Genomic DNA, 26,946 nt, shown 5'->3' with positions numbered 1-26,946 from the left:
TTTAAAGGCTCGCTCTTACTCAGTCGCAGACAATTGCTATTTAAAGTTGAGATTGTCCTCAAGCAAGCAAACACACACACACACACACACACACATACATACACACACACAGTGCGCGCGCGAGCCTGTACACGTGCTTCCGACCGCATGCGCCGCAAAGCCGCAGGTGCGTCAGCGCGCATGCGCATTCGCCGCTCTCGACCGGCGGGGATTTAACGCGTCCGAAGCGAGACGCGACATCGCCGGACGGGCTTGGCAGAACGGGTTCGCGATGGAGGATTCGAGTGTGACGGGCGGGTACGTATCGCGCCCTCATCCACCGAGACCCTCGGCCGTAGAAGCAACTTTTTCTCCTTCCCGAACTAGGCATCCGTCGGACGTCATTTACCTTTAATGACCTGTGCACAGCCATTACTTCCAGCGACAGGTTTGGATGCTTTCATCCCACTGACGACGCGATGATGTGTTGCACTTTCAGCGTTTCCCAGTAAGTTGCCATGGGGGGCTGCGTCGGGACCGTGCGAGCTGCGCCCGGAGGGTCCAGGGGTCGCGGGCGGCGCAACAAGAAGCGCGGAGGTGAGACGGGAGTTGCCGCCCATCAAACGGCACCAATAATACATCATCGTAGGACTTTATGTCCACGGGTCGCCGTTATTGCCGCTTTATGACGTTGCGGCATCAGAAAATACACCCTGCCGCCCGACCAAAGGATTTTCCAGTGATGAAGGAGAGATTTACTGATCAGAGATTAGCTGCGCTAATTGGCATGGCATAGAGTCCTGTCACAGACCAACAAGTGCACTAATGCACACACACACACACACACACACACACACATACACATATACATACAAACATACGTGTGTGCGTGCACACAGTACAGGCCAAAAGTTTGGACACACCTTCTCATTCAATGTGTTTTCTTTATTTTCATGACCATTTACATTGGTAGATTCTCACCGAAGGCATCAAGACTATGAATGAACACATGTGGAGTTATGTACTTAGCAAAAAAGGTGAAGTAACTGAAAACAAGTTTTATATTCTGGTTTCTTCAAAATAGCCGCCCTTTGCTCTGATTAATGCTTTGCACACTCTTGGCATTCTTGAGCTTCAAGAGGTCGTCACCTGAAATGGTTTTCCAACAGTATGTCTGTATATATGTATATATATATATATATATATGTGTGTGTGTCTATATATCGTAAATATTACCAGTTAGCTTTAACAGAACAGAGCAGAGCAGATGCACCTGTCACTATTAGACCCTATCTAAGGATAGTATAGGAGGGTGGCACATGGTGCCTGTTCCTGCCTGTAACTTCAGTCTAACATTCAGTCTTATATGTGTTTAAAAAATAGTTTCCAGTACACATTTGACCAGATGTTTCATAAATTATTTCATATAAGAATAAAGTATGAAGAGTCAGTGGAATAATTCCACTTTTTAATGTTATTATTAATAGTTTTGGTTGCATATCAACTAATGTGTTGTATTGTGGGGAAAGATATAAAAAAAAATGTCAGGCTGCAATGATTCATCTCTGTGGTTAGGGTTATGTAAGTAATTCTGCGCTATGAATCACACTCACAAAGCTCAGCAGCCGAGGGCCTTGAGCAGTGACCCTCAGACTGGTGTATGTTCTGTTCTTGTTCTGTCCTCAACGGGCTTGTTTCGGCTCCAGGCCAAGCCACGGGATTCCCTGTTCTTATATCTAACCGGTCAGCTCTTAAACTGGTGGGGTGTTACATTTTAAGACCCTAAAGTCGTTGTTTACATCTTGTAAAGTATTTGTGTAATTTCACTTACCCTGGGATTTTTCTTGTAGACACTTTGCAGTTCCTGACATGACTAAATCCGACATTTACGTACAATACGCACCATCGTACCTGGAATTCACGTAAGGTCCTGCAGGAGGTTGGATGCTCCCCAGGCCGGCACAAATTTACTCCAGCCTTTAAATAGCCCTGATTGGATTAGTGTTGTTGTGAAAAGTCACTTGCGTGACAGGCCATGCACCTCTTCTGTTGCTGTCTGCGCGGGACGCCGTTGCTCTGCCTTAGCTGTATATAATGTAGACAGTACGGCGTGCTGGAACGAGGATTTTGTCTGTGTGTAGTTTAGTGGGTTCGGACAATGAGGACTGGGGTACTCGCTCTGGAAGGGGGGACGGAACCGAAGTGAAGCTGATGTCACCGGTGTTTATATAGCCACTGTGGCGCTGGGGCTGGGTTGTTTGATATTCGACGTCAGGGGAAGGCAAGTGGAGACATTTTCTGGAGGATCCCACTGTTCTTCTGGAAACGCTTGCCATGGGAGTAACAAACTCCAGGGACTACCATCCATCTGTCGCCATGGTTCAGAAGAGTAAGTGCAGAGGTCACACTTCAAATGAAGGTGATTTCTATCAAGCTTGTTTCTCATGTTTTGTTTATTTATTGTAAAATTTTTACAGTTCCTTAGTCTCCATGAATGGTTTCATCGTGATTTAGTCCTCAGCGGAAGGTTTCCTGCATTTTTGACATGCCCTATCTATTATGAAATCATGCAAGATGATGTTTGATGTTTTATTATGTAAAAGGAAAGAAACCTGGTGCACAAAGAACAACTTTGTTTTATTTTTTGTTAATCTGTAGGTTTCTCTGTCTCATTCTCATTGGGTGATTTGTATTGGAAGCACACATTGGCAGACTCCCCACCTTGTTCAGCCCCACTAACAGGTTCTAAGGCATTTATGAGATTATGAGCAGAATTTCATCCTGGCTTTCCAATCAGTTAATTGAGTGGTCACAGGCAGGATCCAGAAGTTTGACCCACACTTGGCTGTAGGCAAACAGACCTCTGAATTGTGGATAGAATGACGCAAGGCTAACGTTGCCACAACTTTCTCAGTGATCTCAATGTTGAACAGTGTGTGTGTGTGTGTATGTGTGTGTGTGTGTGTGTATGTGTATATATATATATATATATATATATATATATATATATACATACACACACACACACACACACACATGTATGTGTCTGTGTGTGTGAGTAAGACAATTAACCATGAGTGTTTTCAGGGGGACGGTCTCTGTAATGACATATTGTAAATCACTCTGGTTAAGTGTGTCTGATAAATGCCGAAAAGGTAAATTATTGTAGATACTATTTTTAATGTGAAATGACTAAACAGTAGTTTGTTTGTTGAATGGGATGTATCCATACTTCTGATTAGGATTCAGAATACAAAAAACTGTATTTTGTATTCAGTCCACATGTTAGTTGGCAATACTAAGAATATAGTAAGAAATTAGAGAATACCTTTAGACAACATCTGCTGTGATATAAAACTAATTAAATGTGCTTTGCACACCCAAATGCAGATGTTCCCCGAAATACTTTTTATTGTAAACATACTGTGAACACATTAATTTATCTTATATTTTCAATTTGTATAATACTATTTTTTAATTGAAAAAGTATACAATTTAATTCATCCCCCAAATGTGAGTTAACATGGTCACCTGTTCTCTCCGCCTCCACAGCGCCAAGCAGTGCATTGTGGGAGGCAGGGTGCTAAATCCCGTTATGTGTCACCCGATTAGGTCCGCTAATCCAAAGGACTATAAATAATCTGGTGATTTTATTTTCCTCTCATTCTCTCAGCAGTTTCAGAGTGACCTCCACAGCAGAGGGAAGATTACCCAGGGGGTGGGCAGAAAATTATCAAACTGCCCCCCTCTACCTCTGTCTGTGCAGTCTTCTCGCCTTTAGCTCCTCTGCTGACGATCACGAGCACACTGGTTGGAACACTAAACGCCACGACCCTTTACACACTCACCCTGTAAAGTGTTTCATTTTGGAGAAATCTGTAAGAATGAATACATAAATCGGAACTGCTCCTCTAGCCTGTAGTTTTCTTGCTTGTGGAGATTAGACGCTGAAATCTGTGTTCTGTGAACGTAAGAGCTGTCTGGCTTTCCTGCGCTAATCTGTGGTGATTCTCCAGACGTGGCAGATCCTGTCCGCTGGCAGCTCAGAAGGAGAACCAGGGTGCTGAGGGCAGCAGTGATGAGGTGTTTGTCCGACATCTTCATATTTCTGCAAGTTGTGGGAGAAAGGGGTAGAACCGAAAATGAAAGTGAGAGCTGGTGGTTGCTTTTGTAGCAGGATCTCTCCTCACAGCTGTGGATAAATTGATATTTTTTGTATAAAATTGGTAACATAATTGGGGCATAATTTTGGGAAAAGGGGGCAGGATCTATGTCCTTTTAACAGCTTAGGGTTAAGTGTCTTGCTCAGAAACACAATGGTCAGAAGTGTGGGTTTGAACCGGTGACTTTGTGGTCATCTGGTTAATCAGTTTCAGGTCACCAAAGAAGGGGAGGGCCCAGGTGCAGGTGTTTAAACAGAAAACCATTTTATTTAAGTGAAGTGAAGTGATTGTCACTTGTGATGCACAGCAGCACAGCACACGGTGCACACAGTGAAGTTTGTCCTCTGCATTTAACCCATCACCATGAGTGAACAGTGGGCAGCCATGACAGGTGCCCGGGGAGCAATGTGTGGGGACGGTGCTTTGCTCAGTGGCACCTCAGTGGTACCTTGGTGGATCGGGATTCGAACCAGCAACCTTCTGATTACGGGGCCGCTTCCTTAACCGCTAGGCCACCACTGCCCCCCCAAACAAGCTCACACTCGCACCATACTGATACACATTTACGGACAGTTACTGGCCCCAGAACACTGGTGCAGGTACTCCTATAATGGAGGGTGCAGGGAATCAGGAAGGAGAGGGACGTGCACTCAGTGCACCGGCACCGATAATTTGCACCAAGCTGATGCTGGACACCGGGGAGAATATTTACAATCAGTGTCTTACCCACTAGACAAACTAGACTGTACATTTTACTGAAACCATCAGTACACTTACATTGACATTTTAAATACATATAAACATATTTGTAAATCTTCTCAGACAAACTAAAAAACCCTGATAAGTTCTGTTGGTTCCAAGGTGGACCAGGTACACTGTACATACTCCAGAATACACTGTGATAGGCACATTCGTTTGATTAAATAGCGTTGATTTATAACCGTAGCTTGAATTAGCTGTGAACAAAATGTACAGAGCGTCTTCAGAACTGCAATCATTAGTTATTAAGGTGTGTTGAATTGGGGGCAATTCAAGGAAATAGTACATTAATAGAAAGAATATGCAAGCAGGTGTAAAATGCAGTGTTACTGTGTATATGTACGGTAAATATAAGTGTTTGATTTTGTGCTTAGGACGGAATGAGCCTTTAAAGAAGGACAAGCCCAAATGGAAGAGTGACTACCCCATGACGGAGGGCCAGCTGCGCAGCAAGAGAGATGAATTCTGGGATACGGCACCAGCGTTCGATGGCCGCAAGGAGATCTGGGATGCTCTGAAAGCTGCGGCCATGGCGCTGGAGTGCAACGATCACGAGCTCGCCCAGGCGATTGTGGATGGAGCCAACATTACCCTCCCCCATGGTACGATTACTGCCCCGCTTACTGAAAGGTTTAATATCCTGGCTAACCCTAAATAATGTTATTAGAAAAATCTATATGAAAAGATATAGCTTTGGTGTAAAAAAAATGATCTGCATAACTCCACTCTGTGTGTATCTCTGGAAATAACCTCTGTAATAACTCTTTAAACGCTGTACGTATTACGTAATATTGAATTTGTATCTTTATTTTCATATCCATAATCCTTCATCTTTTGATGTCAGTAATCCTCAGAATTTCACTCCCATTTGCTCCGCTTCCCTGAGGATATAATCCGAGCGGGAGCAGCTGATTGGCTGATATCTGACACATCTCTGCCTTCCCACCAGGTTCTCTTACAGAGTGCTATGATGAGTTGGGCAATCGCTATCAGCTCCCTGCCTACTGCCTGGCCCCCCCCACAAACCTGATCTTGGAGAGAAATGAGAGTGAGGTGTCCGAGCAACCGGAGCCCCAGGCCCCATCCAGAAAGGAGTTCCCGCTGAAGGTCCGTCTCTCGACAGGGAAAGACCTTCGACTCACCGCAAGCATGGCCGACTCCATCTGCCAACTGAAAAAGCAGCTGCAGGTACAGGAGGACATTGATGCTGCCCACCAAAGATGGTTCTTCTCTGGGAAACTTCTTACAGACAAAACACGTCTGCAGGACACCAAGATTCAGAAGGACTTTGTCATTCAAGTCATCGTCAATTCACCCATTATTGTCAACTAAGAACTTTCAAAAAGGATGATGTGAATATTAGCCTACTAGTTAGCATGCCAACACCAGCACGACAACCATGGAGGCTGTCTCAGAACTCTGAGTTCTGTGATGTGAGGATGAAGAAGATGCACATCCCATCAATTTACACATACTGTATATTTAACGTGACTGTAAAACGTGACTGACAAATCAGAAATCAGGTTGTGCATCACAAACCACACATAGACAACTGTTAAATGGTAGACAGTTTAACATTTACATTTACAGCATTTATCAGTACAATCAGTAGATACAGGGACAGCCCCCCCTGGAGCAACTTAGGGTTAAGTGTCTTGCTCAGGGACACAGTGGTAGTAAGTGGGATTTGAACCTGGGTCTTCTGGTTCATAGGCGAGTGTGTTACCCACTAGGTCACTACCACCAATAAGGTTTAAGGTGTTCTTGGTAACTCATATTTACTCTTATGCAATTTTTTTTATTCCAAAAAAACTATTTTTGTACTGTTCAGATTAAAATATGTTTTTTCATTGTACAACCCCAATTACAAAAATGCAATGTATTACTATTGATGTGGAACTAAAGCTACCGGGAACAAGTGGTTTGTAATAAGGATTCCGACTAATCTGTGGCAGCATGGCCATGTAGAATTTTATGTTTTTTTTTCTATAAAAAAGGGTGTCTCATTAAGACAACACAACACGGGCTAGAATTGATTGGTGACTGAGGATAACGTTGTTCTGTAGAAATTCGTTGGCCAGATATTTTCCTGGAGTTGACTGTCTGATGTGGGCCACATGCTGGAAAGTGAGTGAGTGAGTCGGCGTGACTTTGTGAATTTTATGAACACTATGCAAATTTCTGAAAAATTGTTTCATTGCTATAATGACTTGACAATAAAACAAATGAAGCAGCAGCATTTGATTAAGATGAGTTATAATAGTGTATCATATTTGTTTACTTATTGAATGTGATGTTTTGTGTTTGTGATTTTTTTATTTTCACCATTGGTACTGTGATATGACCAGTTCTTGACTGCCTACCAGAACGATTAGATGCATATGCAGTCTCTTGCAAATACCCTGCAAAATATGAATGCTTTTTTAAATGCATTACATATCAATTGAGTGTTTAAATAATCTGGGACCTAATAATTTTGTACTAATTGTAAAATATTTACATTTTGTCTGTGTTTTTTCTGTCTTTATTCCATCTCTTTCCAATAGTGTGAATGAAAGTAACTAGACAAAGCCATTTTATACTTTTATATATATTTTAAGGGCAAATAAATGGAGAGTGGAAAGCAAACTATAATAAGGAGGATTGATTTGTCAATTTGCCATTCAAGTATTGTTTGAGTGTGTGTGAGTGTGTACACAATACTGACCATGGTGAGGCACATTGTCTTCTGGTCTAAAGAAAACAGCATGTCTACATCTTGAAATAACTGTACTTGTATGTTATTTGTAATAATACTAATAAAAAAGACTGATGAATTAAATGTTTCCTGCCAAACCTGGAATATAGTTCAGCTTTACATTGATATTTTAGTATTTTTTTTTTTTTATAAAAACTAATAATACAATGCTCTTTATCAGATATTTGTTTTTATGTTTCTGTGGGATCGGGGATCATTATACCCACAAATGAACTAATATTCATTCCAGCAGATTCTTCACCACATCAGGATCTTGCTATTTACCTAGACAACTCGCAACAGCCCGCAACCTTGGCGTAACTATAGACAACTAACTCTCCTTCTCGACTCACATCAGCAATCTTTCCCGCTCATGTAGATTCCTTCTCTACAATATCAGACGAATCCGCCCTTATCTGTCAACCCAGGCCACCCAGATACTGGTTCAGTCCTTAGTAATCTCACGACTGGACTACTGCAACTCCCTTCTAGCTGGTCTACCACTATGTACCATCCGACCTCTTCAACTCATACAAAATGCAGCAGCACGACTAATCTTCAACCTTCCCAAATTCTCCCACACCACCCCTCTGCTACGCTCCCTCCACTGGCTCCCAGTAGCTGCACGCATCATGTTCAAAATACTGATGCTGGCCTACAAAGCCAAACATGAAGCAGCACCATCCTACCTCACAGCCCTTATTACACCTCACACTGCACCTAGTATACTCCGAACCTCCAGTACTGCTCGCCTGGTCCCTCCATCTCTGAAGGTAAAAGGAAAACATTCATCTAGACTCTTCTCCATCTTGGCCCCTCGGTGGTGGGATGAACTTCCCCTCGAGGTCAGAACAGCTCAGAACAGCTTCCTCTTTAAAGAATATTTAGATTAAATTGTAACTTTCTTGTTGTCGAACTTGTGTACAGAATCTACAACAGAGTGAATAAAAAGATGTATTCATAGTTGGGGTCCTAGTGAACCGGAATTGATCTCTTCATCGATGGTAACTTGAAAGCATATTGTAAGTCGCTCTGGATAAGGGCGTCTGCCAAATGCCTTAAATGTAAATGTAAATGTAAATGTAAATGAAAGCCTGCATGGAGTTTGCTAAAAACACCTGAAGGACTCCAAGATGGTGAGAAACAAAATTCTCTGCTCTGATGAGACCAAGAATGACCTTTTTGGCCTTAATTCCAAGCGGTATGTGTGGGAAAAAAACAGGCACCGCTCATCACCTGTCCAATACCGTCCCAACAGTGAAGCATGGTGGTGGCAGCATCATGCTGTGTTTTGCAGCTACAGGGGCTGGAGGACTGGTTGCTATCGAGGGAAAGATGAATGCGGCCAAGTACAGGGATCTCCTGGACTAAAACCTTCTCCAGAGTACTCAGGACCTCAGACTTGGTCGAAGGTTTACCTTCCAACAAGACAATGACCCTAAGCACACAGCTAAAATACTGAAGGAGTGGCTGTTTTTGAATGGCCCAGCCAGAGCCCTGACTTAAACCCAATTGAGCATCTCTAGAGAGCCATAAAAATGGCTGTCCACCAACGTCTACCATCCAACCTGCCAGAACCGGAGAGGATCTGCGAGGAGGAATGGCAGAGGATCCCCAAATCCAGGTGTGAAAAACTTACTTTCCCCAAAAGACTCATGGCTGTATTAAAATAAATAGGGTGCTTCAACTAAATACTGAGCAAAGGGTCTGAATACTTTGGACCAATAAATCTGCGAATTTCAACAGCTCTGTGTTTTTCTGTCAATATGGAGTGCGTACATTAATGAGGGGAAAAATACTTATATTGCAGCCATTTGCTAAATTAATTTAACCAAGAGTGAAATGTAGGGGGGTCCGAATACTTCCCGTACCCACTGTACGTCAGCGTTACGCGCGCAGTGATGACGACACAGAAAGAGCGACGCCACGCCACGCCGGACTCCATGCGTGTTCTGTAGCGACATGGTGAAGTCAGGAAAGCTGCGGTCCGGAGCGGCGCAGAAAGTGAAGCGATGGAAGAAGGGTCGCAGCAGCGATTCCAACCCCGAGACGTCGCGGCATCGTCAGGCCGCGAGGAGTCGCTTCTTCAGCCGCCCCTCGGGTAACGTCACACGCCGGTGCAGGCGGCCGTGGGTCGCCTTAACGCTCAGCTCCCGAGGCAACGTTCAGTTTAGTCCTTTGTACTTTATTCCCGGTCACCAGAACCCCGAAACTAATGTTCTAACCGCTTCCGCCTCACCTCGGTGGCTGTAAATAAACCAGGAGCTCGATCGACAGAGTTACTTATCCATCGATCACGCGACCTCCCAGGGTCAAAGTAAAGCTCGGTCGTCATTTAAAACATTTAAAACAGTTCTGTGCATTAGGACGCTTGAGTGCAAATGCAAAGTTACGGTAGATTAGTAATGACCGTAAATAGCCTGAATCGAATATTGGATCTATTAATGTGCAGATGTGTGAACCCTCTTCTGTCTGGTTGTTGTGTTGTGCAGTAGGTGGAAGACATCACATGTCTGTGATGTGGAGAGCAGCATGTTTTTTGTCTCTCCCATAATGCATCTTGGTTTTAATTACTGCACCACCCCTTATTCACAAACAAACAACAAACAAATATATACAGTCTCACATTCATATGTGGCCTAATGGCCTTAAATATTCAGCCAATTTTTCTCCAGTATAATGTGATTTATTTATTTTTTCCTAGCTACCAGTAAGATATTCATTGGATACTTCCCTTGTTTCAACAATTCTTGATCAATATTTCCACGTGCGTGACATGGAAGAATATTTCGTAACATGTTGTGAAGTTTTACCCAATAATCTTTCATGGCAGGACAATCCCAAAATAATCGTTTGCATTTCTTTCCCACAATTTCTTCCAACAAATTGGGGGCTGTTATTACAGTGAGATTTCTCAATTGGTGTAATTAAATTTCTAATCAAGTTTTTCCTTCCAAATTCTGTCTGCTTATTTAAATTTGGGCCATAAAACTTAAAAGAAAGTTTTAATCTCCAGCCCTCCTCATGCAGTGACCATACAGCATAAATACTGAAACAATTGGTTAAATGTCGTTTCAAGAACCAAGAGAAATTCTTTTTTTTATATCTGCCAAATGTAACACTGAACTGTCAACATACCATAATATCGCTGCCATGAAGAGGGTATAAATGAAAGAGCTTCATTTTCATACTGCTTACTTTGTTATACTTTTTTTAAACTATAAAAAGTCGTTTTTATTTTTGTATTTATTTAATTGCCTTTAGTAGTCATCACAATATTTTCCCATGGTTATGCACATTTTGTTTTATTTTTGGAATCATTTGTATTTCTATCTTTTTAAATAGATCCCAGTTAAAAGCAATGACATACCAGTGCAGGCAAATCACACTTAAAATGTGCACCTAGAGTTTATGAAATTGTTAGAAATGGTTCATATTATAGCTTTCGTCTGGGCAGATGTCAAAAGTGAGAATTGTTTTCCGCCCACAGGTAAGAGCGACCTGACTGTGGACGCACTGAAATTACACAATGAGCTTCAGTCGGGGACCCTGGAGAGAGAGGCGGAGGTCGAAGCGGGGCCGATGGAAGAGCATGCGCTGTCCGAGCGGACATCCGGAACCTTCCTGAGCGGCCTGTCCGACTGCTCCAACCTCACCTTCCGAAAGGTGCAGCGCTACTGGGAGTCCAACTCCGCCGCGCACAAGGAGGTGTGCCTGTTGTTCTTCAAAACGTCTTCAGTAAAAAGACCAAAAAAAATGTATCAAGCACGTATTCCAATCATGTATCCAAACTGCTGATGTATCTGACAGATTTGTGCCGTGTTGGCAGCAGTGACAGAGGTGATTCGCTCTCAAGGGGGGAAAGAGACTGAAACGGAGTACTTTGCAGCACTGGTGAGTGTCAGGCGTTTAATTTGTTGATTTCAACCATTTAAAGGATCGATTTGGACTTTAGTTAACCTCCACAAGACACATTAAGTCTTTGTTTTAGTGATTTCTGGAATATAAATAAGAACATAATAAATGTATTCAGTTATATAAAGGTTAAAGTCTTCTGATTACTTTGGAGATTCATATGTTTAAAACGCTTTTTGGGCACAATATTTGCAGTCTGCTAGTGTGTAAGAGCGGAGGTCTGTGTTTATGTGAACTAGATGACAACCCTGGAGGCCGTGGAGTCCAGCGAGTCCCTAGCAGCAGTGGCGTACCTGCTCAACTTGGTCCTAAAGAGGTCAGTGGAGAGGATGGTACAATAATGAAGCAGCAATCCGTGTTCTGTTCATGAAAACAGGACTGGCCACTAGCAGCATTCGTTGCCCTTGGGGGAAGGGGCATGAAATGAACATTTTCCAAGTTATTGTGATTGTGATGCACAGCAAGCGCAGCACCCGGTGACACAGCGAAACATGTCCTCTGCTTTTAAAACACCGTGGTTAACAACATGGTTGGGGACGGTGCTTTGCTCACTGGCACCTTGTTGGTTACAGGTCCGGTTCTTTACCTGATCTGCCCCTAACTGGTGAACTGCCAACTTGCTTGACTTAATTTTACCACCATTTTGTGCTGTAAAAAAAGGCCAGTGTTGTATCGATTACTACAAAAGAGTTCTTTGTGTGTGTGTGTTCGTGTGTGTGTGTTCCTGAAGGGTTCCTGCTCCAGTCCTCAAGAAGAAATTTTCAGACACCGCAAAGGCTCTGATGGACGTGATGTCGGCCCATGCCAGCGCTGACTCCACCGCTGCCCTGCGCTGGGTTTGTACCATTTTTACTGGTAGCTGTGGGCTTATGGGCTTATACCTAATATCTTATGGGCTTATGAAACAAAACTTTCACAATACTAAACAAAATAATTTTCTTTCTGGTCTTTCAAATCTGAGCCCATATGGACTGCATATGATGCGCTCATATAGAATTGGAATCGTGTGCCTCATATTTACAGCTACTAACATGAAACGTGAAGACTGTGGGGGGGGGGAAAGTGTTCCTTTGCATTTCCTGCTGGTAACTGTTAATATTAGGTACACACTGGGTCAGGGTGTACCTCCCCGAGGAAACGTACAGAACCGGAACCCAAGTGCCTACAGTCCATGATTGTTCCGGTTTTATACGTCCAGCCACGTCTGGAGGCATGTCTGGGAAATTCCAAATTTTAAGAGCCAAGTTTCAGTGGACATCTGTGTTGTGCTGCAGATCGTGTCGTGTTTGGCTACGCTGCTGCGAAAACAGGATTCAAGCGTGTGGAGTTACCCATCCACCCTGCAGCTTTATCATGGACTCCTGAGCTTCACAGTGCACACCAAGCCAAAGGTATGTCTCATTACACACTCACAAACTAAGTTATTAGACCTGATTTTTTTTTTTTTTTTAGTAACCCTACCCTGGATTATGTAAACAAATGTTTGGGTGCTATAAAAATATATATTGACAAAATGTGAGGGGACTGTCACAATAAAGAAAGATCTATTACCGGTCATTTCAGCCAGGTCATCTGCATATAATCATTTTCTGATATGTGCTTCAGCCACATATCATGATTCACATAAAATGAACAAAAGGAGAGTAAGAGATGAAAAGGTGTATAAGAAAAAAGTTGTGGCTCTGGAATGTTTTTAATGAAGCAGTAATTAAGTGATGAACAACCCATGAACAATTATTTCTGACAGCCCGAAGATGAGCTTTTCTTAAACAGTTTAGAAAGAGAAGAGTCATTAGTGAGGACTGACAGATGTCACACACCCATGCCGGACCTTTATCCGGTGAATATTAATAAAATGATGTCTAATTCGCTTCCGTCTTGTTTTTGACTGTCCCAGAATATTATTACCATGCAATTTAAGGATCAGAATGAGAGAACTGATTCTAATTTCTGTCTAGTGTCTATATTTTTAATAGCGTCTGTGTGATTTGTCCTGCGAAGGTACGTAAGGCTGCGCATCAAGGGGTGTGTTCCATCCTGAAGGGCAGTGAGTTCATGTTTTCTGAAAACGCCCCCGTGCACCACCCTGCTGCCGTGACCACTGCCAAGTTCTGCTGTAAAGAGATGGAGCAGACTGGAGGTAAGGATGCAAAGACACGCCCAGTCCATGGATATTCATGGATTAAAATTTTCCGTTGCTATGACTGATTTCAGCCGACCGTGCACATTAAAGTCCTTCACAGTCCGTACGTGTCCCGCGCTACAGTAGCAGTGATTAGCAATTAAACTGTATCTGCGACAGGAAGGCGGAATGCTGGAGAAAATGCTCGGGATCTGTAGGTCTGCCAGGTGTGATTTGACAGGGAATGTTGCTTGTTGGCACTGTAGAAATATCACATAATCCATATAGACCTACTTTTCAGTTTAGTTATAAAACTTATTATATAGAGGGATTGTGAAGATTGTGATTGTTCACAGCCCTAATCCATGAGTATTAGAGGTTTGAACATTCACTGGTCTTGTGATTCAATTTAAGAAAATTATCAGTGCATTGATTTATTGATTAATCACATCAATTATTTCAACATTATTTTACATTTTCAAATACATCGGTAAGATGAGTTAAGACCTCGTTCTGCTGCATGCAACATTTTCTTGGCATCAGTTTCTGACGAAATCCTGAATGCCATTAAACTGCGTCAAGCAAACACCAATCAAATGCTGCTCTGAAAATCACCAAATATAGTCATTATGATATAATTATGTATATATATATATAATTATGCAGAATCATCCATGTCTGCATCATGATTAGTCAATTATGATATTTAATCTCCCTTTTGAGGATCATAACTTTTTTTCCTCTAATAAATATAGAAGACACCACCACCCTGCATGTGTTGGGCTTGCTGAAAGACCTTCTTGCGTCACTTCCTGTTGGCTCAGTCAAAACATGCTGTGAGACGCTCCTGCGGGTCATGACCCTGAGTCACGTGGTGTGTACACATGAAATATTCACACCTAAATGCACACTGAATTCTCTCTCACACACACACACACACACACACACAAAAGCAGATATTCACTCGACTGATGGGCGATAAGGACAGAAATGCAGGTTGAACGTTGCTCCCTCTTCCTCAGCTGGTGACGGCTGGAGCCATGCAGGCCTTCCACAAACTCTTCAGTTCCAAACCCAGCAGCCTCACTCTGTCAGCCGAGCTCAACGCTCAGATTGTAACTGTAAGAAACATACACACATACACACTAACCACTCTGGGATCAGTACTGCACTTATTAATTATTATTATTATTTTTTTAAATAAAATTTTAATAAATTACACAACTGAGTTATTATAAATAACATTTCGATATCTTAAATACCTGCAAGTTTACCATGATACCTGCCTTTTTGTTATCTGCAGGTATTTTTATATACGGAAATCTTTTACAAGCACGTTTTTTAAAACCATGAATGTGTGATTTGTGTTATTTTTAGGCTCTGTATGATTACCTGCCCAGTGAGAACGACCTGCAGCCTCTGCTGGCGTGGCTTGCTGTCATGGAGAAGGCCCACACTCACCTTTCAACGTGGGTCTCATAAACAACCATAAATGTCACAAAGAGAACTAGTATTGATAAGGGCCTAGGCCGGCTGGATTAGGAATGGGAATTTTGGTTTTGACCAATTACTACTGCTATTTTCTAGTGTGAAACTACCTGCACGGTTAAGATGAGAGAAACTAGACATGAGATTTGAGGTCGTTTGGAATGTTGGTTTTGTGAAATTTATGCATTGGCCCCAAAATCCGATAGAGACAGAGCTCACTGAACCATTTTTTCGCTTATTTAGAATCAGGTCTGAAAAACTTTTTTTAATCAAATATCAATAATACACTCACACACATCGGTGTTGAAAACCCTTTCAAGGGTTTCTGAGATGCTTTGTATTGTGAAATATTGTTGTCTGACTGTGTGTTTGTGTGTGTAGTCTGCAGAGCTCGCTGTGTCTGGCCCACCTCCCTCGACTCTTTTCCACTGCAATGTCGTGCATGTTGTCGCCACACACACAGGTCGTCTCAGCAGCAGCACAGACTCTCAAGGTGATGCAATATTTGGGGGAAAAAAGAATCAACCCTCCTCCAATCTGGGACCACGGGAATGATTAAATGTTTACTTGATTTCAGACGTTGCTGAATGAGTGTGTGGCGCCGCACATGGCCGACATCGGACCGGTTCTGCCCAGCGCCTCGACCGGGAACGCCGCTCACATCTGCAAGATGTTCAGGTGAGGAAGCTGTGCCTCGCATCAGTCATCCGCACCATCTTCACTAATTAGCCAATGTGGTCTCTCTTCTGGATTCTTTTGGTTATTAATAATAACCAAATAATAACTGGAAAAGTCACAGAATTTGAAAAGAGTTATCTTTGCTCGCTTTACATAGTAAACCACATCACGTAAAGTATTGTAAATTACAGCTGATTATCTGTGCCAATTTTACTCTGGCTTGTGCGAACCTGGAGGAAGAAAGGCTATGCGCTCATTCTGGCTGGAATAAGAGGATTTTATTTGTAACAGGGTAGATGGAGCAGACATTATAACACACCCAGTTCTGTGTTTAACACACATCCCATCATGCAACATTCAACTCCCTCAGTAGATTGGTTAAATGCAGAGACCACATTTCACTGTGTGCACAAAAGCTTGGTGGTAAAAGCTGATCACCAAGATTAATTTTATTGTGATTATATAATTATAATAAGATCATATAATTACCCAGCACTAGTGGTAATCACTTTTATGATCAGTTTCACTTATTTATATTTATTATTTTATTTATTGTTTCCTCCCTGTCATTTAAGTTACGCTTCTCAAGTTTATAATTTTGGTAAATTTGACTTTTTGTGGATTTTATTTTTTTTTTTGTCTCATTTTTTTGGTAAAAATGTGTAAGAACCCTGTCTTTAGCCACTAGATGTTCTAATATGAGTTGGTCTGTTTCCAGGGCGGTAGAGGATGGTCTGTCGTACCGGTATCACTCCTCCTGGGCCTTTGTTCTGCAGGTCCTGGGTTGTTTCTATCGTGCTGCAGGGAATCAGGCACACGCCATCATGGCCAAGGTGTGTTGCTATTTTTTTATAAATTTTGTCTGTATTACATTAGACTGTAGATTTTAAAAGTGTGTTTGTACGCCACCCCCCTCCTTTCAGAGTCTTTCATCTCTTTGCGATCTGCGCTCTACCCCACGGTTCCCATATGCTGGGGAGCTGGATCAGGCCGTGGGGGGCGCTGTGGAGGGCATGGGTCCACAGCTGGTGCTTAAAGCCGTCCCGCTACTCATCACCGGGCAGCAGTGAGTTCTGGGCATGTCTGAGGATTTTGTTTAAAGAAACGGGCAAGGCAAATACACAAGCCATTAATTTTCTTTTTCAGGGACGACATGGAGTTTCCTCGTAGCTGGTTGGTCCCTGTCATCCGGGACCATGTGGGGAACACTCAGCTGGCCTTCTTCTCCTCCTACTTCCTCCCTTTGGCTGTTACCCTGAAGCACAGATGTAAGTTGGTTTAGGATCCTGGCCTGTTGGGAGTGTTGCACCAACATTTGTCACGGAAACAGTTTTCACTCCCCAGTGAAAGAGTTATATGTTCTAAGTAAGGTGATGACAATTTTTGCTTGAGTTAAATTAAGATGACTTCACTGACTAGCATGGTCCATGGATGCTATCCCAAATGATCACAAAATCGGTTTACTTTAAATACACATGGTAGAGCTGTGTCACTGTTATAACGGGTCTTAAATTATACTGAGTTGGGCGTGTGTGTGTGTGTGTGTGTGTGTGTGTGTGTGTGTTTGTGCCGTAGCGGCGGAGTTGGAGCAGTCTGGACTGAAGCTGGAGGCCAGAGTCTATGAGACCCTGCAGCTTCAGGTAAACCTGATTTCACAGGTTTTATTTTAATATACCTCTTGCAGATTATATGAAGTGTGTTACTGACATAAAAAATGTAATGGCATTGTAATCTTATTTTAGTGTGGTTTGATTTTTTAAATTTATTTATTTATCTATCTCTCTATCTTTTTTGGGGTTTTAGATCTGGACAATGTTACCTGGTTTCTGCACCAAGCCCACAGACCTTGTAGGGTCCTTCCAGGGCATCGCCCGCACACTGGGCATGGCCATCAGTGAGAGGCCAGACCTCCGAATGCCAATTTGTCAGGCACTGCGCACGCTCATTAGCAAGGGCTGTGAGACGGGTGGGTACACAGACTCCCTTCCTGAGATAAAATCTGTATATATGTATGTTGCAGGCTACATTTTGTGTAATTTCTCATATTCATCATTACTGCCAACATACATGTTGTGTGGTTCAGTCTCATTGTAAAAAGCATCTAGGACTATCCTACTGATGCCTTTTTGCAATCCAGAGTTTTAAGAAGCGTGTGTGGGTGAATATGAATCTTTACTCTTTGCTATGTACTGCGTGACATCCAGATCAATTTCAACCTAAATGTATTCAGCTTCGAAACTCATGTAAACACGCTGATTAAGGTTTTAGTGTGATATGTTGAGGCCTTGAAGCATCAGCAGGATTAATGGAGGCAGTGGCAAATAGAGCTTCTTTTATGCATTGACACACTATGTAACGGTTCTTCACACTCAGTACCTTCATCAGCCTCTAGACTCAAGTTTTTCCTTTTCTAGTTTTTGATAAACAGTAGAAATTTCTATCACTTCATGGACCTTGTAACCCTGTTGGAACCCTGTTGTCGACCCCTAACCTCCTTCAGCTGAGATCTAATGCATTTTTTTATTTATTTATTTGTCTTGCAGAGGAGGCGAAGGCTGAGGTGGGCCGCTTTGCCAAGAACTTCCTGCCTATCCTCTTCAACGTGTACAGTCAGAAACCCACGCCAGGGGACAGCGGCACTAGGATGGCCATTCTGGACACCATCCGTGTCTACCTCTCCATCACAGAGCCAAAGGTTACTCCACTCACTGCTTTGCTGCTAGATGTATAAGGACTAGTGCCAGAATGGTTATGCCCCCCATCCCATCCCTATGCTCTAACTGTGTGTGTGTGTTTTTATAGATGGTCTGCTCGTTCTTGGAAAAAGCATCAGAAAGGCTGGTCAGTGCTGAGAGTTCAGAGTTTACACGGTAAAAACAGTTAAGATATTTTGAAGCCACAGACACCACAAGGGTGTTCGCCACTAGTGACTGAATACTCTTTATTCCTCAGCCTCTCTGTGATGGACCTGGTGGTTGCCATGGCATCTTGCGTGGATGAGTCCACCATGAGCCACACTTTTGAGCTCATCAAACCCTACCTTGAGGTAATGGGCACTAAATATTCATATTTGAATAAGTCAAACCCGCCCCATTCATTGATAATCATATGATTTGTATCACAATGAATCAGAAAAATAAGACCGCTCTAATAAATACTGTGTACATGTGTGTGTAGAGTAAGGACACTAGCCTACAGAAGAAGGCGTACCGTGTGTTGGAGGAGATGTGTGGTGGACCGGGAGAGGCCAGCCGGGGCTTCGTCTCCAACAACCTGCAGAATCTGCAGGAAGTTCTGTTGGGCAGCCTGAAGAGTGCTGCCTCACCCGCCAAGAGGGTGAGCCTGGGCTTATCACCCATTTAACACGCTTTAAAAAAAAAAACTACACAGTAAAAGTTATTTATTTAATGTAGTCTATTTTCAGTTGCCTGTGTTGGCTGGTAATATCAAAATATTATCCCCTGCCTACCCTTTCATTATAATCTAGATGGATAAAAATCATGGACTAAAGGAAGTGTGGAAGTGTGTTTATGTACCCTCGTTGCAAAATGTATTTGGCATACCTTGGTATTTACTGGCATTAATGTCTTTGGCCAGAAACAAAATACAAGAGAAAGCTACTTTATCAGATATTTGTGCCAATGTGCTATTTAGTAATTCAGTTGTGGAAAAAAATCTGTGTCTCATAGCCTAGACTGAAGTGCCTGATCCACGTGGTCAGACAGCTGAACGAGGAGCACAAAGACTTCATCTCCACGCTGCTTCCAGAGGTATCGTGGGGCGTTGGCAGTGTTGCTATTCATGCAAACGCGGTCTATACTGCACTTAACTCATTGTGTTCCCGTTTCGTCAGGTTATTGTGTGCACTAAGGAGGTCTCGGTGGGCGCTCGCAAAAATGCCTACAGCCTGCTGGTGGAAATAGGCTCTGCCTTCATCCGTTTCTATGGGAACACGAAAGGTGAGGTCGCTGAGGGACTGGCAAATAGTGGAAATTGAAGTTTCAGGAACAGGCTAAGCTGATGCAGTCAATGTCCAAGGATTACTGTTACTATGGTTACTATATTTTTGTCCCCTTTATATCAACATTTTGTTCTACAGACGCTACAGATCAGTACCTGGCGCTTGTCTATGTTGGACTCACAGGGTCTGTAACCATGATCACATGTACAATCTTGGCCCTGACCAGACTGGTGTTTCAGTACAAAGGTGAGAGTTTTCACAAGATTTTGGAGAAAACACAATTTTTAAATTCATTCGCCACCAACAAGGGCATTTTGTCTGAAATTAGAAAAAAATGTGTTCAGACTCGTAACTCGGACACCATCTGTCACAACGATGACTGTCCTGATGCCCAGAAGCATCCAGCAATGCAGTCAAATTAATATTTACCTTTCCCAACTGTGGCTGAATGCATTTGGTTTCTATCTTTATGAAAGAAGGTATTTTATATGTTGACGTGACGTGTTTGCAGACTCCATTGAACCCTCCTCCTTGGAGTTGCTTCTCCAAAACGTCTGCCTGCTGCTTTCCAGCCGAACGCGCGAAGTCATCAAAGCCTCTCTCGGCTTCATCAAAGTCATCCTCTTCATCATGGACGTCAAGGTCCTTGCCGGTCATGTGACCAGCATGGTGCGTCACTTTTATGAACCGTTTAGGACCTTTTGAAGTGTGTTTGTTCATTTTGTCTGATGAAAGGGTCCATAGTTGCTCTGATGTATGACTTTTTTTTTTTTTTTTTTAAGATGGAGGCCATTGGGAACATTAAAGACGACATGAGGAGACATTTTAGGATGAAACTGAAGAGCGTTTTCACCAAGTTCATCAGGAAGTTTGGGTATGGCATGTAAATGAACAATACTGGCAGAAATGTGAGCTTTTTTGCTTTTAAAGTAATGTGAGAGAAGGAGAATTGTTGAGAAAGAAGTCATGTCTCTGATCAGGTTTGAGCTGGTGAAGAACATGCTTCCACCAGAGCACCACAAGGTCCTAGCAAACATCCGCAAGGTGGAGGCACGAACCAAGAGACGCAAGCAGCTGCAGCAGGCTGAGGAGGAAGGGTCAGAGAGCGAGGACGACGCACCCAAAGCCAAGGGAGACAGGTATGATTCAGACAGAGGACATTTTGTGATATAGTGATTTGGACTCTAGCTCAAGAAATTTCAGCATCATTCATGTGTCAACTGCACAGCTTTTCAGTATGAAATCCCACCTTGGGATTGTTGGATTCATTACTGAGCTGTTGGAAGACCCATGTTGGATTGTTGTGTATTGATTATTCCAACATGTATATTACCGATTAATTATTTTTGGTCGATACACTTTCTAATGTAGCATTTTCTTGTGTATCTGAATGCAAAAAAAAAAAAAAACTTTATCGGAAAATAAATCCTGATCAATTGATTACAGAATCTGTAATCTGTTTATTCCCAGTTATCATTTGCTTGGTGTGTATACAGGCGTTTTTTTTAATTATTATTTTTTAAAGGTTTTGGAAATTTGAGGTAAAGTTTTTACTGAAATGAACAGCATCTCTCCTGTTCTCAGTATTGAGGAGATCCTGGCTGAGATGGACTCAGATGAATCAGACCAAGAGGAAGCAAAGGCCAAGTCTGGCCAGAAGAAGGCGCCCCGACAGAAGGGCAAGGCCTGGCTAAAGGAGGGTCTCTCAGACGACCCACTGAACTTCCTCGACCCCAAAGCCGCCCAGAGGGTTCTCGGTATGACACTGTTCCGTCAGAGCTTTTAATTCTTTAGAAGCGACATCTTTTGTTAACACTTTGACTTCACCCACAGCCACAAACCCAGATTTGAAGAAGTCTAAAAAGATGGACCATGGGTTCAAGGTGACCTCAGATGGTCGTTTAATCATTCAAGAGGAGGGTGAAAAAAAGAATTCATCTAAAGGTATTACAGGATTATGCTGTATAAAGTTGTGTGTCGTCATTGATGTTCTACTGAGAAAGCTGTGTGTTTTATTTTTGTCCAGATGCTGAAAGTGAAATGAAAGATATTTTGGAAGAAGCTGGAGTAAAGACTGTAAGATACCTGATTTTTTTTTAAGCATTATTTAGTTATTGTTTAGTATTGCCAACTATAAACTTTTTTTTTTTTTATTAACAGAAAAAGACCCAGAAGAGGAAAGTACAGGAAGCTGACTCTGATGATGACATGGAGGTGGAGGCACCGATGAAATATAAAGGTGTGTGTTGATTTATTTTATTTTTTTTCTATTACCTTTTTTTTCTTCATTTACTTAACAAAAAAAATCTGTTTGCCATATAGCATTGTTTGTGTTCTTATTGCCATTGGGGATTGTAAAGACTTTTAATGACCGTATTAGCCTTTGACACTGATTAAGTATCTGAATAATGTATATGAGTGCATATTACACACATATTTTGTGAGGAATAAAGTGAGAATGTGATTTGGCCTGTCTAGAACCCAGAAGCAATATTAATGGTGGGCAACTATTTTCTCCTCAGCTGGGGGTGGTGGCATCCACCGGCCTCTCGGAGGAAAGGCAGAGTTTGGAACAGAGTACAAGTCTAAGGTAAGCAAAATGCAGAAGTTAATGTAGGTCAGTCAGCTTGAACACAACTATTTAAGCTGTAATCGCATCATAATGAGTGTCCTTGTAAAATCTACTTATTATTGTAGAAAGCCAAAGGTGACGTGAAGAAGAAGGGCAAGTGTGACCCATACGCCTACATCCCCCTGAACAAAACAAATCTGAACCGCAGGTACGGACATGGCACATTTACATTTACAGCATTTATCAGACGATCTGACCCCCCCCCCCCCCCCCCCCCCCCCCCCCCCCCCCCATGGACCAACTCAGGTTTAAGTGTCTTGCTCAGGGACATCCTACCACCCCTGGCTCGCCCTAATGGGTGGTCAAGTTGATCAGATGCAGCAGGAGTAGCCTCATGGTGATTCTTTTTTTCTGCAGGAAAAAAGCAAAGCTTCAGGGACAGTTTAAAGGGATTGTCCGCGGGGCCAAGAGGGGCGTGCTGGCGGCCAAAAGAATGCAGAAGAACAAGAGGAAAGCATGATGCTGCCAAGGATTTCTTTTGTGTGTGTGTGTGTGTGTGTGTGTGTGTGTGTGTGTGTGTGTGTGGAGACGAGCAGATGTGTGCCTGTTTGTGTCGATGGTGAGATGGTGGAAGACCTGCACTTTATGATCAAGAACAAGACAGCAGAAGACCCACCTGTCTGAACCTTCTCTCTCCTCAGAAGATGCTCCATAAATATGGATGCTTGAGTATAAAGGCTTGTATTTGTGTTGCAGAACAGAAGACATGTATATGGTTTGCTGAAATGTATTTGTGTGTCTGACTATTAAAATGCGTGAGAAAATAAATGTGCTGATGATAAAGGACTTGGTACACATGACATGTCAAATTTGAGGACTTTTATTGGCAAGACAAGGAAGTTGAAAGTTCAGATTTCATAATTAACTCACTAGCCGTAAGTATGACAGCTAGTGAGTGGTCCTGTAGTGGTTTGGTTCTGGAACAATTTCATATAAGGCTGGGATGCTGAGTCAAAGTTGACATGTAGAGAAAAATGGTGAAAGTGCATATTTTAATCATTTATTTATTCATAAAAGTCACAATAAATAGTCCATATTTGTTTGGAACCAAGTGTGAGAGCTCATGAGTGGACCTTTAGTGGTTTGGTACTGGAACTATCTCATTTAAGGTCATGTTGATGTGTCAAGATTGACATATTAAGAGACGAATGGTGGAGGTGCTGATTTCAAAATTAATTAAAAAATAAATACCAGAGTTAAAAAAAAATTGTTTTGAGCCCTAAGTATGACAGCTAGTGAGTGGACCTTTAGTGGTTTGGTTCTAGAACTAGATCATATAAGAGATAAATGTGTCAAAATCGATGCATGTTGAGACAAATGGTGAACATGATTGAAAAGATTCTCCATATTGAAAGTGCAGTTGTCCAAAAACTTTATTCATAAATGCCACAGGAAAAAAGTCTCCATATTAGGTATGAACAAGTTCTGAGAGCTACCAAGTGGACCTGTAGTGGTTTGGTTCTGGTTTTACATAATTTTAAGAAAATCATGAGGTTGAAATAAACATTTTCTTTATTTGTACACAGGCAAAACATCACATTAAAATAATAATATATTTGAAATACATTAGAATATCTGTAGGCCCTGATTCAATTCAGTTCTGTCCTTGACAGACGTATTTTTGATCCAGAAAATACTACACAAGGTTTCCCTCAAAGAGCGTTGGGCTTTAAAAGAATACCGTAAACCTCCTAAAACCTGTGCGCAGCTTTCATGACCATTTACATTGATAGATTCTCCCTGAAAGCATCAAACCTATGAATTAACACATGTGGAGTTATTTACTTAACAAAACTGACCTGGCATCCAGAAACTAGAATATAAAACATATTTTCAGTTATTATTTGTTAAGTACAGAACTCCACATGTGTTCATTCATAGTTTTGATGCCTTCAGTGAGAATCTACCAATGTAAATGGTCATGAAAATAAAGAAAACACATTGAATGAGAAGGTGTGTCCAAACTATATATACTGTGTGTGTGTGTGTGTGTGTGTGTGTGTGTGTGTGTGTGTGTATATATATATACACACCCCTGAACATCATAAATGAGTCATAGGAGGACTGATGTGGTGAGATGAGACCAAAATCAAGAAGTTAGCCTTCAACTGAACGGGGGGTGTTATGGGGAATTCCTTTAAAACTATCTCCATGGTAGAGCTGCGCTACAAGCAACTGAAATGCTACTGAAAATATTATGAGTGACGCTTATTGTATTGACTTGTAATTATGAACATATCTACAGACATATCTAGTGGATGTGAATAGGCACGTATAATACCCACTACTTAACGAATGTGGGGAAGGATGGTGACAGCAGAGGCGGTGACTGCGCCCTGAACAGAGTCACCAAGTTGCAGAATAGGTCATTTGAAGCCACTGCATATTTATTAAAGGTTCGACCACGAGTTTAAAGCATTGTAAAACTGCAGATTACGGTAACATTTTTCTAAATATAAGATGGAATATTACATAACAACAATACATGTATAATAGTGTATAACTGTAATAGCAGCAGTATTGTTACTAAATAATAACAGCGATTATTAAGTGAAAGTGAAGTGATTATCATTGTGACACACAGCAGTAGTGTAGTAGTGCAGTAGAAGGGTAGTAGTAGTGCTAGTATTTGTATTGGTTTCAGATTTCATGTTTAATTTGTCATTCTTGTTCTATAGTCGTTTTATTTATTTATTTTAAACTTTATTTTGTTTATTGGAATTAGAGCATGAGCAATAACAATATTCTCAAGAGGTTACAAAAGAAAACAGCTCAAACAATCCCCAATCTAGACTCAAAATAAATAAATAAAAAACAAAAACAAACAAAAAGAAAATAAACATATATACATACATAGATTTACTACAAAAAATGCCCCTACAATCAACCTATACAACAACAACAACAACAAAAAATGAAAACCACCACTGTAGAGCTCCACCCAGACATGAACTGTAACACCCACGAATGGAAGGAAAATTCTTACTCTCGACCAGATCGAGAAAAGGACCCCAAATCTTTTTAAATGTCTTAAGGGAATCCCTATGATTACGGTTTAGACTGTTGTGGACAAATATGCATTACAGATGCATATACCACTGGCAAGTTATTACCCTGACAGTTATCTAAAATACCAAAATATGTCAGGTGTGCAGAGGTAAGTGTGAAAGTGTAAAAGTGTGACTTGACTTCAGTCACGTGTGTGGAAGGAGCAACGGAAGTGTGAAGTTTTGAATTTTATTTGAATTTGAAATCGATATCTTATTATCATTATTTGGGCCTGTCAGCATGACAGACCACTTACTATTGTGCTGGACCAGCAAAAAAGGACACGTCTTACGTTCAAGGTTGCCACGCAAAAACCGTGAAACGTACAGAAACAACGGAGTGGTCAGGCCGAAGGCCTGACCACTCCGCACAATATGACGTATTGTTTATTTTGGTAGGTCGTACGGCCCGCCCACAAATCGGGTTCAAAGTGTAAAAAGTACCGTTTACTATCGTGCTATGAACAAGTTTTTGGCTCCCTGTGACCAGCCGTAAAAGCTAGAGACAAGGGAGTCGAGGCGAGGCCGAAGGCCTCGCCGAGACACACAATCTGACATATGGGACGAGTCGGTGCCACCAACGGGGGTTTGGAAAACCCGGATAAACCCGGAACACTGGGAAAAAGGCAATAAAAGGACATGTCTTACGTTCAAGGCTGCCACGCAAAAACCGTGAAACGCACAGAAACAACGGAGTGGTCAGGCCGAAGGCCTGACCACTCCGCACAATATGACGTATTGTTTATTTTGGTAAGTCGTACGGCCCGCCCACAAATCGGGTTCAAAGTGTAAAAAGTGTGGTTTACTAATGCACAGAGGAAGAGGTTTTCAGCTCCCTGTGACCAGCCGTAAAAGCTAGAGACACGGGAGTCGAGGCGAGGCCGAAGGCCTCGCCGAGACACACAATCTGACATATTGGATGTGTTGCTACCACCAACAGTGGTCAGGAAAACATGGGACATAGGGAAGAAGGGCAAAAATGCCATGTCTCGCATTTGTGGCTGCCACGCTAAGGCCGTGAGACGCACAAAAAAAACGGAGAGGTCAGGCCGAAGGCCTGACCTCTCCGCACAAAATGACATATTGATTGCTTGTTTGGGGACTACAGGAGGGCCACAAATTGTGATCAAAACATTAAAAGTGTGAAAAAATTTGGTTTCTTAAGATTTGCGAACAAACCCTTCACAGCACACACACAAGTCTCATATCAGGTCGTGCGGCTTTTCCTTCCGCACGGTTTGACGTATGGCTCGGCTCGGCCGGATTTACGGTCAACGCGCAATTCGCCAAAAAGCGTTTTCGGAACGCGTTTATTATCCTAGTCCAAAATTGGACTTTTTTGGACTTTGTGTCCAGATGGTTTGACATACAAAAAAGATTTTGATGTTGTGTCGTAGATCTCTCCAAGACCGACGCTTTGACGTATGGTTTCTCTCTGTCTGATTTACGGATCATTGACAAATTT

General features: G+C 42.2%; 2 protein-coding genes across 4 annotated transcripts; both read left to right on the top strand.

Annotated features, from left to right (window-relative positions):
* The first annotated feature begins 202 nt into the window (after positions 1-202).
* On the top strand, positions 203-7,722 carry LOC114783498 (ubiquitin domain-containing protein 1-like). 3 transcript variants are annotated; one of them, XM_028968957.1, is made up of 4 exons: positions 203-297; positions 479-576; positions 5,276-5,503; positions 5,851-7,722. In XM_028968957.1, the coding sequence occupies exons 2-4, from the start codon at positions 498-500 to the stop codon at positions 6,231-6,233; spliced, it is 690 nt and encodes a 229-aa protein (XP_028824790.1). In that variant the 5' UTR covers positions 203-297; positions 479-497; the 3' UTR covers positions 6,234-7,722. The 3 variants fall into 3 exon arrangements, with proteins under 3 accessions (XP_028824790.1, XP_028824791.1, XP_028824789.1); XM_028968958.1 differs by lacking the exons at positions 203-297; positions 479-576 and adding an exon at positions 1,224-2,368; XM_028968956.1 differs by lacking the exons at positions 203-297; positions 479-576 and adding an exon at positions 1,224-2,398.
* A 1,830-nt stretch (positions 7,723-9,552) lies between these two features.
* On the top strand, positions 9,553-23,220 carry LOC114783499 (RRP12-like protein). Its single transcript, XM_028968959.1, has 34 exons — positions 9,553-9,739; positions 11,129-11,346; positions 11,449-11,532; positions 11,793-11,869; positions 12,284-12,389; positions 12,828-12,944; positions 13,555-13,693; positions 14,431-14,549; positions 14,698-14,796; positions 15,053-15,144; positions 15,545-15,656; positions 15,741-15,841; positions 16,560-16,674; positions 16,765-16,907; positions 16,988-17,109; positions 17,417-17,481; positions 17,645-17,807; positions 18,385-18,536; positions 18,644-18,711; positions 18,794-18,887; positions 19,019-19,177; positions 19,531-19,611; positions 19,695-19,800; positions 19,941-20,048; positions 20,314-20,471; positions 20,585-20,676; positions 20,783-20,941; positions 21,387-21,559; positions 21,636-21,746; positions 21,829-21,878; positions 21,963-22,041; positions 22,325-22,392; positions 22,500-22,582; positions 22,792-23,220. The coding sequence occupies exons 1-34, from the start codon at positions 9,601-9,603 to the stop codon at positions 22,892-22,894; spliced, it is 3,855 nt and encodes a 1,284-aa protein (XP_028824792.1). The 5' UTR covers positions 9,553-9,600; the 3' UTR covers positions 22,895-23,220.
* Positions 23,221-26,946: the final 3,726 nt, after the last annotated feature.

The sequence above is a fragment of the Denticeps clupeoides genome, unplaced genomic scaffold, assembly GCF_900700375.1.
Source record: "Denticeps clupeoides unplaced genomic scaffold, fDenClu1.1, whole genome shotgun sequence".
Taxonomy (NCBI): domain Eukaryota; kingdom Metazoa; phylum Chordata; class Actinopteri; order Clupeiformes; family Denticipitidae; genus Denticeps; species Denticeps clupeoides.
This window is presented reverse-complemented; position numbering and strand designations above follow the sequence as displayed.

What these genes read in the sequence shown, in the direction of transcription:
- LOC114783498 (XM_028968956.1), top strand. Translation starts at nt 2,314, where the DNA reads ATGGGAGTAACAAACTCCAGGGACTACCATCCATCTGTCGCCATGGTT. An exon ending in AGGTCACACTTCAAATGAAG is followed by an intron (nt 2,399 to 5,275) that starts GTGATTTCTATC and finishes TTTTGTGCTTAG; the next exon opens with GACGGAATGAGCCTTTAAAG. An exon ending in CAACATTACCCTCCCCCATG is followed by an intron (nt 5,504 to 5,850) that starts GTACGATTACTG and finishes CCTTCCCACCAG; the next exon opens with GTTCTCTTACAGAGTGCTAT.
- LOC114783499 (XM_028968959.1), top strand. Translation starts at nt 9,601, where the DNA reads ATGGTGAAGTCAGGAAAGCTGCGGTCCGGAGCGGCGCAGAAAGTGAAG. An exon ending in GAGAGTTCAGAGTTTACACG is followed by an intron (nt 18,712 to 18,793) that starts GTAAAAACAGTT and finishes TTTATTCCTCAG; the next exon opens with CCTCTCTGTGATGGACCTGG. An exon ending in TCATCAAACCCTACCTTGAG is followed by an intron (nt 18,888 to 19,018) that starts GTAATGGGCACT and finishes ATGTGTGTGTAG; the next exon opens with AGTAAGGACACTAGCCTACA.